General features: G+C 38.1%; 1 protein-coding gene across 5 annotated transcripts in view; it reads left to right on the plus strand.

The window, feature by feature from the left end:
• The first annotated feature begins 4361 nt into the window (after positions 1–4361).
• Positions 4362–17851, plus strand: part of WDR11 (WD repeat domain 11) — a 53741-nt gene continuing 40251 nt past the window's right edge. The window contains exons 1-5 of one of the 5 annotated variants that reach the window (XM_026105530.2): positions 4362–4649; positions 5967–6078; positions 10254–10407; positions 14539–14712; positions 16057–16243. In XM_026105530.2, the coding sequence (XP_025961315.1) occupies positions 4564–4649; positions 5967–6078; positions 10254–10407; positions 14539–14712; positions 16057–16243 (713 nt within the window). In that variant the 5' untranslated portion in view covers positions 4362–4563. Of the gene's footprint in view, positions 4650–5966; positions 6079–10253; positions 10408–13186; positions 13207–14538; positions 14713–16056; positions 16244–17851 lie in introns of those variants that run through there. The other 4 variants (XM_026105529.2, XM_026105527.2, XM_026105526.2 and 1 more) reach the window with 4 other exon arrangements.

Consider the following 17851-nt stretch of genomic DNA (forward strand, 5'->3'; position numbering starts at 1 on the left):
GCTTTCTGGCCTGTGTTCCACCAAGCAGTAAAGGCATTGCCATAAAGTGTCTGCACTGCAGTTCTATCAGAGAGCTAAAAGGTTGGGAGCAAGATGCTATTTTTTAGTAAGAAATCAGTGTAAACATATTTCTTCTTCGGCCTACAAGAAATACCCTGCTATTTTTGCCTTTTCTGAATAGCTGAATGAAATAGCTGACAGTTGACAGATAAATATGGCAGTGAGTTAGACCTCATTCAAGCACAGCAGATTTCACTGTTTTCTGAGTATTTGAATCTTTTGTACTGCAGACAGTCTCTCTCTTCTTATTCTGCTCCAGTCTGAAACTGCTGCCTTTGACAGCTAAGACACACATGCTTAGCAGCTTTAGTAAAACTGGATTAGGCCATATGTGCTCACTTGGAAGGAGAGTTCCTGGATAATTTTTGAACTTTTCAGTTGACTGCATTTGGTATAAGGAGGCAAATAATTGAGGCTCTGTTCAAAAGCATCTGATTCGTCATAAAGCTGATAGGGCTCTAGGAGTGAAATGTTTCAGACTCTGAAATTTGTATATTCATTTTGTGATTTTGTGTTAATTTCAGCAGAACTGTGAAGTCTCAGCAATAGAATCTTTTTCATAAATACCTTTTTCTATCATCTTTTTCTGAAATTATGAAATGAAATGAAAAGATCTCTATGAGGGTTACAGAGTTAGGCTGTGATTAGATTAGTCTTGACTTCAGATGCATTTCCTTTGCAGAAAAACCCCTCACTTGCTTGGTTTTAAATAACAAAGTTATCCACACTAATGCTCACTATTGAATTCCACCTGAATTCAGGCATGTTTTGAGATATTTGCATTTTCTTTCTTTAGTGCAGCTTTAGAAATATCTGAAGTGTTTTGCTATACAAGCATACTTTGCTGAATAAGGATGTGATTGCTCACACTTCTTTGTTGCATAGGAGCACTTTGCTGAAAGAGAACCTAATTCTCTGAGTCCTGATAGATCTGAAAATGGGATTACTCCTACCGTTTCGGTTCAACAAGGGACACTTAATTAGGAGAACACTTAAGAAGTCTTAAATGCTTGGAGTAGAAATGATAATGCTAGGGTAATAGCAATGTGATTTGTAATGCAAATACAACTCTGCTCAATATCCTACATGACTTAGTTACATATCCTGATTTCAAACAAGGTTTTTTATAATGGAATGTAACATAGCACATTCTCCAATTGTGGTGGTTTGTTGGTGGATCCCATGAGCTCCTAGAGCTCTAGCTGAAGGCCATGGAAATTAAGGAAGTCTCAAAAGCTTTAACAAGGATTATTCCTGCAGTAATTATTATTATATAAAAGCAAAAAAGAGGAAGACTGTGTGTACATCTATATTTTCGTGTCACTTTTTATTGCTCAAACTCACACCAGCGTTATGTAAACTCATGAGCCTAAAGCTATGTAAAACCATAGTTCTGGTTATTTAATATGATTTTTTTACTTCACTGATTTTTATGGTCACCCACAACCTTGTTCTCCATATGAACCTTGTGAGGACATTTGGTGCTGAAGCTGTCCAGAAAGAATTCTCTCTCACTGGGCATCATTTCTTGGACACTTGCTAATCCCACAGGCTTTAGTGGGCTAAACAGCATTATTGACTGTGCAGTTAAGTTTGATATTTATTGCTTGCACAGCAATCAAAAATGTATCACTATATTTACAGGTGAATGAGCAGACTAAGTGTCTCACCTGAACCTTCTGCACTCTTATTTGGCAATGGTGGACAATAAGATGTAAAAATGACCACTGCATCACATCAGCTTTTGCCACATTTTCAAAGAGGTCACCAGAAACCAGTTTTAACTCATCTTCTCAGACACTGATTTTTCCTAAGATCAATCAGATTTCAATTTTTATGAGATATGAACTTCTGTAGATTTATATAAGGCACCTCTGCACAGAGCTTTGGAGCAGGGCGTATTGCTAAGTAATAGTATCTGTAGAAAGGCTCTCTTGATTCTGAGGAGTGTACTTGTGCCATCAGAAGCCTTTCTTGCAAGAGAGGTCAAGAGTGGACGCTGAGTTGATTTTACTGTAACAGAACTAGAAAATATTTCTTAAGATTACTATCAAATAACCATCCCTGTAGTCACTACCCTTCTCTTACAATACCTTCCACAGTCCTTCAGCCTCCTCTCATTTGGAATAACAGCAGCACTTCCTCTTTGTCCACCCTTGATTTTAGAGTGCATACTGCTTACCACCACAGAAACAGATAGTGTCTCTAGTTTTGGTTCACATTCATTGCTGTGCCTCAGTTTCTGCGTTGGTGAGGAGCTCCAGGGAACAAGGGGTCACACGGAGTCCATCCAGCGCACACCTCTTCTTCCCCTCTGACAGTTCTTCTGTATCAGACATCTCACAATATTCCCACTTCTTTCAGCTCTTCCAGTGACTCTTATCATTGTCACAAATCTCTTCCTCATCTCCTCCTTCTCTCTTTGAAGAATCTTGATAATGTATTCAGAGAGACGACTGATGCACTCTGAAATGATTTTTGCCCCACTATCTGACCCAGAAAACTAGTCCACTCTTACATTCTTAATTCTTCAACCTATTATTTTGCTGACACTGTCACCACTTCCTTCTGTCCTTCCCTTCTCCTGGTATCTTTCTTCTTATCTTCAACTACCTTAATGTATCTCTCTTAGGCATTTCATTTACCCCTTGGTTTTCTGAGGTCAAGAAAATGGATGGAAAACTTACAAGGCTGTCAAAAGGAGCCCCTGTTTCTGTTGTGTGAAAAAGTCCTACCCTCGCCCCAAAATACTGCCACAAACCCAAGCCAACAAACCAAGCAAACTACCAAAAAAACCCCTAAAACATGAGTAGCAACAGGATGTCCAAGGATACCAAGTAAAAATACAGGATAGACAAAAAATAACTAATGAGGTTAGTGGTTGCTCAGGATCTTGCAGAATTGATCTCTTGAGGTGTTGTCCTCAAATGGTGGCATAGAAAAAGGAACAAAACCAAACCTCTATTTCTCCAAACACTGAGATATGTTTTGGGATCAGGTTTTGAGAAAGGAGTTCCAGTATTAAACAGTTACCTTAAAATTGTATTGAGTCATGTACTGTATTTCAAGGGCAGATTTATTTAGAAGAGAGTAGGAAAAGACATCAGCTGCAGGTAGTTTCTTGAGTTCCCCCTTTTACAAATTCAGTTGTGATTAATAAGAAAAAAAGAGGAAGAACAGGGCCTATTGCACCTTTTGTAACAAACTGACACCACAGCATTTCAAAAACATTAGGATCTTGCCAACTTTGGCCATCTAGTGGCATCTTTTTCACTACAAAAAATAACAATCAAACAATTAATAGCCATCCCTATTTTGAAGAGAAGCAAAACCCGCAAACAGTACAACATATGTCAACTACAACTCAAAAAACTTGCCTGGAGCTATCTGAATCTGACCATCTTACTAAAGCTGTGGCACAGAGAAAAGATGTAGCTTCCTCCAGTTCATTAAAAATATTGGAATTCCAAACTTTTTTCCATTCAATATAACCGTATAAAACAGACTGAGCACATGGTGTCTGCTGACTGCTCCCGGGCTTTGGCAGGGATCACAGAATACAACTGCAAAGAAATGGTTTGCTGCTCTAGTTTGAAAAACTCCAGATGCTTCAGTGCTTTGCAATCTGGTGCATTCCTGTGCAAGTGCACAGTGTGTGCTTTTGTCTTGTTCTTGCACTAGGATATGTCCGTCTGGATGTCTTTGCCAAGTAGGAACGACAGTTTGGAAAATGGGCAGATTGGAGCATGGATAACACAAGGTAGGGCTCAGTACCTTGTGGTGAAAGGTTTTTGTCACTTCTGAGGGACGGAGCAGCAACACTGTGATTACTGCAACAGAGCTGTTGCTGTTGCCTTTCTCTATTTAACAGGTAACTTTGGAGAAGAAATGAGTATGATGAAAAAAACTAGTCGGATCCAGTAATTGGTTCTGCAGCATCAAGGCACCCAGAGATCTGGCACACAGGGTTTTTGACGTGACAGATCCTTTGACAGATACTTTTTAGACGGGTACCTTTGAAGGAGCAGTTGGACATTTTTGTATTTACATAACTTTTGGTGTCGCGGTTGCAGGCCGGGAGGAGGCACATGGTTTCCCAGAGGTGTTCAGCAGAGGCAGGCTGGGGCTCAGCGATCCCTGTGGAGCGTTTTCCTTCCAGGCTGCAGGATCTTAACTTAGGGAGGCTAAACCTGCGCCCTAGGCCCAGGGGTGCCAGGTGGGCGCTCTGGGTTTCCCGGCTATAGTATCGGCAAAAGGTGGCACGGCCACCGCAGGGGGCCCTGCGCTCCGCCCAGCACGGCCCAGTGCGGCGCAGCGCTGGCCCCCACCTCGGCAGCACGGCAGCCGCGCGGAACTCGCGTTCCGGTGCCGCGGGGCCCACCCGGAGCCCGGCGGCACGGACCGGCGGCGCACCGCCGCGGCGGCGCTTCCTGCTCGGCGGTCGCGGAGCTGGGCAAGGCCGGAGCGCGCTCGGCCATCGCCGCTCCCCGCCCGCCCGTCGGCATGCAGCCCTTCACGGTGAACATCAAGCTGTCGGCGCGGACCCTGACGGGCGCCCTCAGCGCGCCCAACAGGGGGGCGGCGGACTGGTGAGGTGCCGCGGGCGGGGCGGTCGGCCGGGCTCGGGGCCCGGGGCAGGGGGCCGGGTGATGGCGGGTTGTGTGCTTTTCCCCCGCGCGGGACGGGAGGGCCCCGAGGCCGCGGGCCGCCTCTCCCCGCGGCACACCACAAGGCCGTCTTGGGGATCCTTCGTGCCATCCTGATACGCTCCTTGGGCTCCCCAGCCTGCTGCCGCCTTAAGTTGATGGATCCTCTCTCTCTCCTGCATTACTTGGGTCTCTTCAAGCTTTCTGTTAGCCAGAAGGCCCCGTGGTTTTAAACTTTAAGCTGAGGCTTACACATAGGTACTTTTATATGGTAAGTTGTTGTGCGCAAGGCAGGATCCCATTCTGCTAGTCACTGGGCAAACTTATGACAGCCCCCTTCTCTCCTCTCCTGTCCTCTCTGTTCCTGCAGAGGCCAGCAAAGCATAGGCAGAGAGCAGTGAAGTTTGAGCTGCCCAGTTCCCAAGCAAGTACAAAGCCATGTCCTTAGAAGAGTTTATTCTGTTTCTATTCTGATAATAACATTTGTTTTTCTAGGCAAAGGACTTATTGATGTAATAAACTATTGAGGTTTGGGTAGCTTCTTCTGGTTTCTAATATGCGCCTTTTTCTGTTATATTTTGAGTAATGTACAAAATGGATATATACGTTGGTTTTTGTATTTATCAACAAGTTCACCCAACTGTTCTGGGAATCATTACCCTAATGCTGCTGAAATCTGAAGCAGAGAAATTAAAACTTTTGAAAACTCTGGCCTTTAAGTTTTTCAGCTCTTAAAGCAGTGAACATTGCCTGAAGTTCTCTGTTCTATTTTGACACTTTGGTTTTCTTCCTTGACTGTTCTCCTTTGCTTAGTCTTCACCATAGCTTTATGATTGCCGTCAGTGGCTGCATAATCCATCCTGTGAGGTCAAACAGGCCTCAACAGATTTTCATAATTTCTATAACCATTCATGTGTTGTTTCAGGGGGAAAAAAAAGAAAGAATATTTTACTTATCAGCCTGTTCATTTATAAAAGTGGGGAATGCTTTTACAATTTACAGAAGGGGATGTTTATAGATGGACACGAAGCGATGCTTTGTGGTTTCGTAGAGTTACATCAGCAAATGCTTCAGCAGATGGTGCTGGAATTGCATTTTGTAGTGCTTCTGGGTTTTATGTTACTAAGTACCGTTTACTGCTTGATATTTGTGTCTAGTAGTATGAATTCATCTTATCTTTCCCCCAGAAAAGCATTGTTATGGGTGTGAAGTGTTATTTGTTGGTTTTTGCCTGTTTAATGGTGATACATGCTATTCTAGGGGATGGCAAGGTTTGATTGCATATGGATGTCATTCTCTTGTGCTGATAGTTGATGCCAATACTGCTCAGACTTTACAAGTTTTGGAAAGACACAAAGCTAATGTTGTCAAGGTGAGATATATGTGTTTTAAGGTATATTATTTGATTATGGTATATTTATTATTATTCTAAATCACTGTAAATACTTGATATTATATGGAGCTTGACTTTTGCATGAAGTCTGTTATAAAATGCCTGTATTTTAAATGATCTCTTTTATGGCTAAATCAAACCATACATGTTAACATTTTAGCTGATATTGGTGGTGTACCTTTAGATAGATAGAAACATACTTGATTGTGTTGTAGGACACAGAAAAAAATGTTTCTAAGGAGACTCTTAACATTACAAAACAGTAAATGGATCTTTCCTGTTGTGGGGGAACCAACGCAGCATTCAGTCAGGAAGTTATTCTATTTTTTTCTTCTTTTTTACCTATAGAAGATGGCAGCCAGAACTCTGACCTCTATTTTAGCATAAAAAATGGCTAAAAATTAATGTTAAGTTTAGGGCAAACATACTTTCATTTGCAGGTCCTCAACTTGAAATGGCATCAGTGAGACTGTTTAACTTTGGCTCAAGTGTGGAACAGGATGCATTTCTTTGATAAAACATTTGTTTGACCGTGGAGTATGACTGGTTCTGTCAGGGTTTAGGGGAATGTTTGACTGACAGATTTAATGTTAAATAGCCCTTAGCCCAGATGCCATGGCAATAGAAACATAGCCAGTTATGTAGGTGACGTTCACACACCTTTTTGGAAAACTATTAATAGCTAGAAGTTCTGCAGGACACTTTGTAATAATTTTTGAGGGGAAATGCAGGTCTTTTCCTGTTCTTCTGTGCTCTCCATCAAGCTCTACGCAGGTTCTTGGGCTGCAGATGCTGCTTTTTCGTGGTCCATGACCAGCCAGTAGACTAGGATAGAGGCTACATCTCTGCAATCTTTACATAGGAGAGTTGTTCCATCATTTCTGTAGGAACCACTTCTTGCTGAAATATCAGAGGCAAGATGTGAGTCACCTCACTGTGTAGAATTTCTGGTTTTGGATAAATATAAACCTAAATTAAAATGGATAGTTTCGGTCTTCTGCCTCCACTAGGTAATATTTTATATTTTATAAGCCAAAATAGAATAGGCTTCAAAATAATTAACAGGATAAGAATGTGTTTGTTCCTTTAAAATTTTCCCCCTTTTTTTGTTGCAGTGTTGACGTGTATGTTTAAATACTTGCTTACACATGCTGTATTGTGAAATATGACCTGCTTATGTTGTTACAGAGGCAGCACTAGTATTAGGTATTTAAAGCTCATTTTCACAGTTGTTCTATTTTGTATGTCCAGATTTCTGTTTAGTTGACAGATTTGATATAATACCATATTAGAAGGCAGTCAGAAGTTCATGAAGTAAAATAGATTTACTGTAGGTTTTTTTTTCTTTTTTGATAAAAGAAAAAGTGTAAATTGCATGTTTGGAAATTGCATGCTATTTTTTCCCATATATAATTTTCTTTAAAGAAACAATCCTCAGATAGATACACTGAAAGTGTTTGGGACATGACCACTGTCAGTATTTTAAAATTAAACACAATTGTTTTGTCTTTGGGTTTGATAATAACAATTTACTGACTTCTGAGTCATCATTTTCTGATGATGCCTTCCTGAACAATAAAAATCTTAACTTTTTAAAGTGCTTTTGAAATGGCAGTGTATTCAGTAGTTACGCAAGTGGTGGTCTTTCTCTATCTTCTTATACCATAATGTGTTTCTGTGCTACAGAGTCTAAATGCTTTTTTTTTTCATTTTGCCAAGTATATTGTTCAAATTCTACATGTATATATTACTGTTTGTCTTGTGGATAGGGCAATATTGATGTAGATCCATATAAGAACTTGGCCAATAACCATTCAGATAATCACATTGTGACTTCTGAAAATGACTGTATAGTTTAGGTGTCACTTTAGCTTGTTTAGGCAGAATCTTGCAATTGATTATGGCAGAAATGAAGATTGAGAATTAAATTTAAAAATAGATCCTTAATATAAATTTTTAGACTTGTGTACTGTAACATATTTAAAAATAATGCTGATACAGTATTCACAAAGTGTTGAAAGTTAATTTCTTCCAGCACGTTTGTGTATTTACCCAAATCTTATAGGGAGTTTTGGAAAGATTGTAATGATTGCCCAAACATTGCTGTGAACTTAGAGCTCGTGCTGCCAGTATATGTAGTCTATTCAGTGAAAAATCTGAGGTAACATATCTGATTCTCATTAAGAGGAGGTTATTTACAGTTATCACAGAGCAAAGGTGTGTACATGGCTGCTGCCACAGAGTAAATGGCACTCTGTGAATCAATACCTTTGCTTGCCTTTGGCACCTTCTTTGGGTAAGCATATCCTTGGCCTTAGTTATCCTCAGGCTAGCCTTTACAGTGAACAAAAAATAAATTCCTGTGTCTAAAATTGTATAAAAATACAAAATATATACAGTAAGGCGGTAGGAGCTATAGTGATGACTTTGTTCTAAAATTTCTGCTTAGGTTAAAAAATAAGTTGTAGCAAAATCAGTTTTTGTTCCATCATTTTAATGTGCTTCAGTTACATTTTCAAGCTTTGAGAAGTGACTTTATTTCAAACGTTGAAGTCCAAATATATAGTCTTTATATAATTTATAAGATAATATTTCAAAACCACCATCTGGTGGTTTATTAACAGAAATAGGCTCTAGGAAAATGACTAATTTATGAGGAGAAAGAGTAAAAAATATTTTCTGCTTTAAGAAGTAGATATTATATGAGAAATTATTATGAGACCATGATCATTCCACATAACTTTAGATGCATTCATAAGTGATTTTCTTCAATTCCTGATTATTTTATTAAGAATTTATGCCAAGACCATAAGCTGGAGGGGATCTTTAAGAAGTCCACTGTGTACGTTTGACTACGTTAAATTCTTTGTAGTGTAGGTTCACACCAACAAACTTGGTCAATAGGGAATCTTCTCCCCAAAAGACAGTGCTTCAGTTGTGCAGAATTTCATAGCTCATCACTATCTGTAATTAAAAAGCAAAGAAATAAATAATTGTTTCATAATCATTCTGCAATCTATTTAGTGAATTTTCATTAAATACTTCCTGTCCTTTGGCTTCTTAACTTTATCTGGAATAGGTAATGGTCCCACTGAAAATTCTGTCATGTTAGTTTTCCGTGTGATAGTTCTGTGTTTGTGGGAGATTGACAACTTTGTTATACCTGATTTTATGTTGGTGTGTGGATGAACAGTGTGCTTGTAATAAAGTATTTTTCTTTTCTTCTTAGGAAGAGTACTTTTACAAAAAATGTAATTATAGGAAAATTTTTTGATTCACCCCCAAAAATGAGAGGAATGAGGTGTACATTTGTGTCTGTTTTGATATATTAATGATCAGGGATAATCTTGCTCAGTGAATTTGGTGAGATGCAGGGCACAGACTGTGAAAAATAAACAATTCTTGCCCTTGTTTGTCTCCAATACTGCTGTATTTTTGAGTCAGGATGGAGAGGCAATGATCACAGTAAGAAAATAATTCCTTCTAGGAGAGGATCAGGTCATGTGCGGGGTTTCTGGTGGAGCACAGTGTGACTGCAATGAGGAAGGAAGGCTTATTGTGTTAGAGCTGCACGTGCTCTGTTTAAGACTGCTCGCTTTTTATTGTTCGTAACTGCTGACAGCTCCAGCCTTGGGATTTGATGTTTTCCCAGCTTGGTATTTGTTTGGAAGTAGTATCTATTTAATTGAAGAAGAAATAGCTTTGTAGATTTCTGCTGTTACTTTTTTTAATATTACATATTCACAATTCCCATGCAGGTGCCCTCACAGGTAATTATCATTATTATTATTATTTTTGAACAGCGGGAAGCAGGAATTACAAAACTAAAATTTGCAGATAGAGGAGACTCTCCAAGGAATTATTTTCGCTATTCTGATAGAAATATGCTTTAGCTTTATACTCTTTTAAGTATTGCTTACTGTGCGTATGTAATGTTTTCTTTAATTTATTCAGCTATGCTTTTTGAGGTGCATCCTGATCATACCAGGGTAGATGGGTAGCAAAATGGTGGCTAGTCTTCTGAATCCAGTTGTAAATCTAATTCATTTTTCAAGGTAGTGCTGCCTAATGATAATTCTTAAATATATGCTTACACAGATATCATTAAATGACCAGTGAATTAGCATTTGACCAGTTTTCATTTGTATCTTCAGGTTAAATGGGCTAAAGAAAACTACCATCACAATATTGGCTCTCCATATTCTTTACGTTTAGCTTCTGCTGATGCTACTGGAAAAATAATTGTTTGGGATGTGGCAACGGGAACAGCTCGTTGTGAAATACAAGAACATGCAAAACCAATTCAAGGTAATGATAATGTATGATGTTTGTATGGCAGTTACTTTAGGCAGCATTATGTACAAGTCCATCAGCTAGGATTTATAAACTATGCCCAGTTTTGCCATCGAATTTTACTGTTGGGGTTATTTGCCTTCTGTATGTTTATTTACTCATCTTCCGTGTAAGACTTACTGTCTCCTGGACTGATGCCATGTTAATACATTGTGGTAGTATTTTCCAAGTTCTTTTGACAAAAAGTAGCAAACTTTTTATTAATGTTATTGACTGAAATCATAATATTAAGTGTCAAGTACATCTTCCTGTTTTTTGAATTGGGGATCTAGTGCAGCCTGCACTCCATCTGAATATTAATGCCATTTGTAGAGGTATAGTATTTTTTACAGCATTACATTGCTGTAAGTTAGAGTTTTGATTGTGCATGTTTACTTTGATAATTATTTAGATGATTCATGATTCATTATATAGCTACTGCTGGCCAGACATACTAGCTTGATAACGTAAATTTGCACGGTAACCATAAAGAGAGCTTTTTTCTGAGCATCTGTGCAATTGCCTGTTCATAGGAGCAGTAACGCTTTTCTATGCATAGATAGCAATAATAGAGATATATGTGAAGGATTAACAATTGAACAGTCAAGACAAAGAGGAAATTTGGGGTGGATACAAATGGTTTTTGCTTTCATTTGAGAAGATAGTTTAGTAGTGGCATTTGCTTCGTATGATTCTGCTTTAAAAATGGTAGCCCAGTGCAACTGGGAGGGTGTGAAAAATACCCAATAAATTCCCCTAACAGAGTAGATGGGAAAGGAATAATGTTTCTCCTGGCTTCTGTTTGTGTTCTTCTGTTAGTGAGGTGAATGTTCCCTTTCATTAGTTTGCACCTTGTACTTCATCAGTGAAGAAGTTACAGTAGTGGTTAGAACAGGGAGTCAGAAGATCTAGACTTTCTTCCTAGTAACATCACACATCCATTATCATCTTTATTGTTGCTTAAATTGGTGCTGTTTGTATTTGATAGCACTACTCTCCTACTATTGCACCACTTGATTTGGCGGGGACGGACTTGCGATAAACACTTTTCTGTGTATTGGAAACATTCAGGACAGATCAGTCCAAGAGCTGGCTTGAGTACTGGTTAGCTTTGTGAAGGACATGCTACTGTGGCTGGCCTGTTTCCAACGCCTGAACGGCTGTTGGGACTGGACTGCTTCCAGCATTGGACTAGCTCTTTCGAAGTCAGCTGGGAAAGATAACTCTACAACTGCGGCAGCATTTACATGCGCTGCGGCACTTTGTGATTTTTCTGTTTATTGCTACTGCTGTCTATATTAGCAACATGTCTACAAGTTATTTCTGAAGTAAAATTTAGAGTACCTTTCTTTTGCAAAAAACCCCTACCATAGTGAGTTTCTAAGAATAATTTGTAGTTTATTTGGGCTATTTTAAAAAACTTACCATGACCTTTGCATTTTTCCTGTTTTTTATTTTGAAATCTGTCATCTGAAAACCCACTTACAAAATTGGTTTTTTTTTACGTTATGCTTCTGTTTTTATATACCCTGCAAAAGTAGGTACAATATAGTAGCATTGCCTGCCTGTAAGTCATATAGTAGGACACTGAATATTTATTCTTCAGTGCAGTTAACTTTATTAGCATTTGATTGTGTTACAAGTTGTTTTTTTTTATCCCTGACACTGAGTCACTGAATGTTTAACGTGGTTTTACCCAGGCCGTATGAAGCGGTTTTTTTTGGTGTCATCCCCCCTGCCATGTTTGCAGACCTAGTGGAAGCCTTTCAGTCTGCTGTTCTATTGGGTGGGGAAAAAAAGTCAATAACCAACAGAATTAAAATTGTGTTGTTTCCTCAGTCCCTACTTTTATATACCAGTAGCCTATTACAAAAGCAGCTGGTCAACTACTTTTCCTTTCCATCTGAGCCTCTGGCTGTTTTCTGCAAGCCTGCAGAAAACAGCAGAAATGCAGAGACTGGAGTGATCTGGCAGCTCTCTGTGTGTTGTCTGCAAGGGCTTCACAGGATAAAAGCTGGAGCTTCACTGTTTCAGTGAGAAGAAAAGTGGTGCTTCATTGTAAGGCATTCTTCATTTGATCCAAACTCTTCATTTGGCTGAGAAGGAGTCTGGGTACATATGGTGTAACTGAGTAGGACGCTGAAGGTATTTTTTCCCCCCGCCCCGTTTCTGAAACTCAATGAGAAACACTTACCAGCTCCGAAAAAAAAGCTGAATTGATAAACAGAAAAATATCTGAGCAGAAAAGTTTTTTCCACATCTTAATGGAAGGGAATATGCTGTAAGGAAGGTGTGAATTGGTGAGTCCATGCAGTGGTGGGAGCTGGACTGGGGGCGAGGCTTTGCCCATTGCCTGCCTGACTCCTTCCATTGTCTAGTATGTTGTCCCATGTAGTGTGCATTGCTACACAGTTTTTTGGTAATTGTAATACAGCTCCTTTCAGAGTTTGCTTTTACCTCAGGCCCACTGAATTCAGTTAAACCAGTGCAAATTTTTAGTACATTAGAATATGAACGTAATGCTAATGATAAAACATACAGCGCAGATAAAATGATTTAACATGTATCATCTTTTTTTTTTCTTTTTTTAATATGTTCTCTATTGAGTAGCAAATCAAACAATGTTGCTCAACAGGATACACTGAAAATACATTATACAGTCCATTGAGTGTCTTTCATGTTTGTTTTTTAAAGAGAAAAACTGCATATTGAAAACCATCGTCTATGAAGATTTGAATAATTGTTTCTTCTCATCAACTTAGAAACATCTCAAAAGTAATTGATATTTCATACAAATGATATATGTGCATTTTTATAACATCCTGATGTTAACTTTATTATACATGGCATGTGAAGAAGTGGTACCATCTGGTAACACGAGCTATAAAATTTAAATTTAATGGAAAGAAAAATTGAAAGTTTTGTTATTTACATCCTGTGTTTCATATCAGAGACATTTTAGTACAATCATCGTTTCCAGTCTTTTTTTAATCTTACTAAATTTGTTCTCTATTTGTGCAGTTTTATATATTCTGCAAAATTTTAGATTTGTTCGCAGCTTTTAATTTGAAAGCCATTTCTGCCTTTCTTCCCTCTCCTCTCCCTCCTTTATTTTTACTTGTCCTGATTAGAACGCATTGTCCAGGGTGTTCAAGCAATGGATATTTTTTCTCATCTGGCAAGTAAATCTAAATGAGAATTACAAAAAGGGTATGGGAAGAGAGAAACAGAAATTTTCAGAGGGCATCTCAGTACCCATCTCTGATTACACCTTTCTTTTGGTTAACCATTTGTACTGTCGGGCTGTATACCTAAGTATTTTGAAATACTAAAACATTATAGGTATAGACTAAAACCAAAATGCCTCTAATATAGGTATAGAGGTGCTAAGGTGAAGCAATACTTCTTAGTATGAGGTAGCATACTTGATGATATCCAGATGAAAAAGGATTTACCTGTTTCAGTACAGTTTTACTGGTATAGGTACCTCTGGCTCTTCTGACTGATGTAGCTAAGATAGAAAACAGCCTCATATACCTGTTTATCTTAAGTATTTGTTAAGTGAATTCAAGCAGTGATGGTCAGCAAGCTTGCTTCTTTAGACTAACCATGTCATTTAAGCATTGTACTCGTATTCTAGAGTGCAGTACAGTCACTTTGATTTTACTCTTGAACTCAGGACTCTCTGTTAAAATTATTTGAAGTAGAAAATGCATTTTCTTCCATGTCTAATGCTGACACCATTTTAGTTTTTAAATATAAATTTGTTCAATTCATTGTGACTCTGTGATGGTTCTGGATACTACAGTGTGTTGTTTCATATAGAAATTTCCTGGCTGAAAAGAATCGAATCCTTCAGCTGAGGTTTGGGTTGTGTGCATGCGTGTGGACATGGATAATCCACTGCATTGTTACTTGTTACAAATGTAAATTCAGGGAGCAAAAGGAATTTATTTTTTGGAATCAAGGAATGAAAACATGATGTTCATAAGTCAGTGTTTGTTTCTTTAAGGCAAGGTGTTACAGAAGAAGAATAATTTTAAAATAAATCTTTTTTTTTGAAAATTAATTTCAAAGTTGACTGTTTTTCATTCTTTGTCTTGACAGACATGCAGTGGTTATGGAATCAAGATGCTTCTAGAGATCTACTACTTGCAATTCATCCACCTAATTATATTGTACTGTGGAATGCAGATACAGGCACCAAACTTTGGAAGAAAAGTTATGCAGAAAATATTTTGTCTTTTTCGTTTGACCCCTTTGATCCATCACACTTAGCTTGTAAGTTTATAAAATAGTAAGAAAGGACAATTTTAGTACAATAGGCTAATTTGCACTGGCAGACGTAAAAAATACCTGTTTGATGTTATCAAGAATCATGGATACTTATGTTAGTACCACTAGTTCAAGCTGGAGATGAATGTTAAGGGGAGGAAAAATAGACCCACTCTAAGAAATGTAGCCAGAGAGTTTGCAAGAGCTTGGTGTGACCTGAATATGTGTGACCAGGAAAAATGTGTTAGTTAAATGAGAGATATTGAGATTAAAGTAATGGATTAGGGATAATAATATCATTAATGCCAGGAGGAATTCTCATGGCAAAGACAGGAGAGTCTTTCATTCATATTGAGCTGAAAGATGCTGCTGTTTGAGGGGAAAAGTGGACATTGATAGGCAAGACAAGTCAGATGTCTGAAAAGAAATGTTTGAGATTTTTATAAAGGTGGAAAGCATGCGAAGAGCAAGCTGGAGGAAGCCATTTACAGAAACTCCTGTTAAACTGCCATAACAAGGTACAGAAGGCTTGGATGCTGAGGAAGAAAATCCAGTTAGATAAAAGTAGACCAAGACTGAGTAGCATCTTCAACATAAAGGATTTTTTTTTTTAAAGGAGTACAGTGTTACCCTCAGTTTCAGAAGAAATTCAGATGCCAAGGGAGATGCAGTGCATATTTATTCACATTTCAGCAGAAACAAGGAGAAATAATGAGAATGACCATTTTATTCTTTAATTTAGCTTAATTACTCCAGATCTGTAATGAGATAAGGTGCAGAATCAAGGCTTTATATTTGTCTTTTTTTATCTGCTATACCATTCAAACTGGAAAAGACTTTTTGTTCATAAACATGTAGAAAAATCTTAGCTATCTCTTTACAGCCTAAGTGAATCTTTATGCTGCCACATAAGTAATGTGAGTTAATGATTTTAATGATTCTTTGAGCAATGCTCTCTGTGAGAATGGAAATGGTGATATAGCCAGTGTCAGTAACCCTGCTTGCTTTTTGCACTGTGAAGCTTAATGAAGAAGAGTTGATGACAGAGAGTCACTGTATGAAACAAATATGAAAGGACAAACAAAAGGTTTCTGCCAGTACTCTCACATTTTTTTAGTATAGACTTAATTTTGAAAAATGGAGTTTTGTGGATTTTAATGAATTATAATAGACCATCTGCTACCCTTTCAGTATAAGGTGCCTGTTAGCTAGAATTATGCGTTTTCCATCTAGTAGACTATTATTAAAGCCATTATCATTTCTCCTTATTGAAGTTGCATTAAAATAAAACACCATGATAAAATTGCAGATTACGTTTTGCCATAATAAAAACTGTTTTTCTTGATACAGTACTCACCAGTGAGGGAATAGTGTTCATCTCCGACTTCTCTCCTTCCAAAGCTCCTGCCAGCTCAGGAAAGAAGGTCTACATTTCCAGTCCCCATTCCAGTCCTTCTCACAACAAGCTGGCTGCTGCTACAGGGGCCAAAAAAGCCCTTGATAAAGTAAAAATTTTAATTAGTAATGAAAAACCAAGGTAGGTTACAAATATTTCTTCTCAGATATTTTTTATACCTATGTATTCTGTACATATTATTAGATTAAATATTATGAGATAATTTGTAAAAGATCACATTGGTGTAGGAGACAGAATAAAGAAATTGTTGTTATGTATATTTGATCTTGCAAAATCTCTCATTACCCTGTAAAGCCAGTATAGACTTTAATGAAGGAATTGGATTTTGTTCTCCTTTGACATCACTGAATTTTACTTCATACCTTCTGATTGAAAAGCCAGTTTTTACTCTCATTGGCTGAAACTGTAGATTGCTAATGGTGCTGCTGTTATTTGTCTATTTGTCTTTAATCTTGATAATTTTCAAAAACTGCATCCAGTTAGTTCCAGAGTTTCCAGGAATGCCTGGCAACCCTGGGCAGACTTCTGTTGACTTTTAGTGAAAATCAAAAGACAGGAAAAAATGGTCAAAAGCAAGTACCACTGGTTTATAAACAGCAGATCTTAAAGTTAAGTGGCTATTGACTTAATTAGGAGAGGCAGTTACAATATGGACATTTGGAATGAAAACACACACTGAAAGCTTAGCATAGGGAGAAGCTGGATATACGCTCATAGATGGGAACCCTGGTAAAGCATAAGATGATATTCCATGAGTGAGAAGGAAATGGAAAATCTAGAGATTCTTAGAAAGACAGGGTTTGGGAAGTCGTGGGTCTAAGATTATGGGAAATGGAAGATGATGATACAGGGCATTTATGGGGGGAATAGAGGGAACCCATGCTTGCAGTCAGAACTCCACCTATAGACACTAAAAAGAAGGAAATCTTGTAGGCTACAACTGTGGACACCTTTCATGCTTGGGGGCACTATGCAAGTGCAGTAAGAAGCTGAATTCTCAAGGCAGTGAAAGGTACAACACAACTAACAAAATCTCCATTTGTATTGACATTGAATGCAGTGAGTGCAGTTTCTTTCATATTTCAGGTTAATTGATATTTAGTCCTGTATTTAAATTTTTAAAATAGGCAAATGAACCATGCTGTCTAGAAATCAGTACTTCACACAGTACTGCCATTTTTGAAATAACCTTTTTTCTTTATTGACTATACTTTGTTTCAACATCTAAGCTAAGTGAATATAATTGAGAATTTACAAGTGCATATGTCAAATATCAGCTGAACCCAAGAAACACAAATGCCTGCTTTTATTCCAGCGTTTCTTAGAAAACTTGGTCAGAAGGTATGTGTTGTACATGATCACTTCCCCTATTTTGAATAGCTTCTGGTTTCATTTTATTATCAGAAACCTTTGAGGTGGAGCATACCTCTAAAACTGAAGCTTTTGTCTGGTTTGAATGAGAAAACTTACCAAATTTTGCATCATCCTTGTTTATGATAGTAATTGGAGTACGACTCATTTAAAGTGAAGTAACATATTTAGAAGAAAGGTACTATTCATAAAATATGTTTTTCATCTTGCGGAATGGAAGACTGCCCGTTCCTCTCTTAGGTTCTAACCATGATGATTAGCGTTCATCTTGCCTTCGGATCATTGTTGCAGCCTAGTCCAAGTTCATGGAGCCACAATGATATGAGAAGAAGAAGAAGGAGATGGAGAAGATGTTCT

This window comes from Dromaius novaehollandiae, chromosome 6 (assembly GCF_036370855.1).
Source record: "Dromaius novaehollandiae isolate bDroNov1 chromosome 6, bDroNov1.hap1, whole genome shotgun sequence".
NCBI lineage: Eukaryota > Metazoa > Chordata > Aves > Casuariiformes > Dromaiidae > Dromaius > Dromaius novaehollandiae.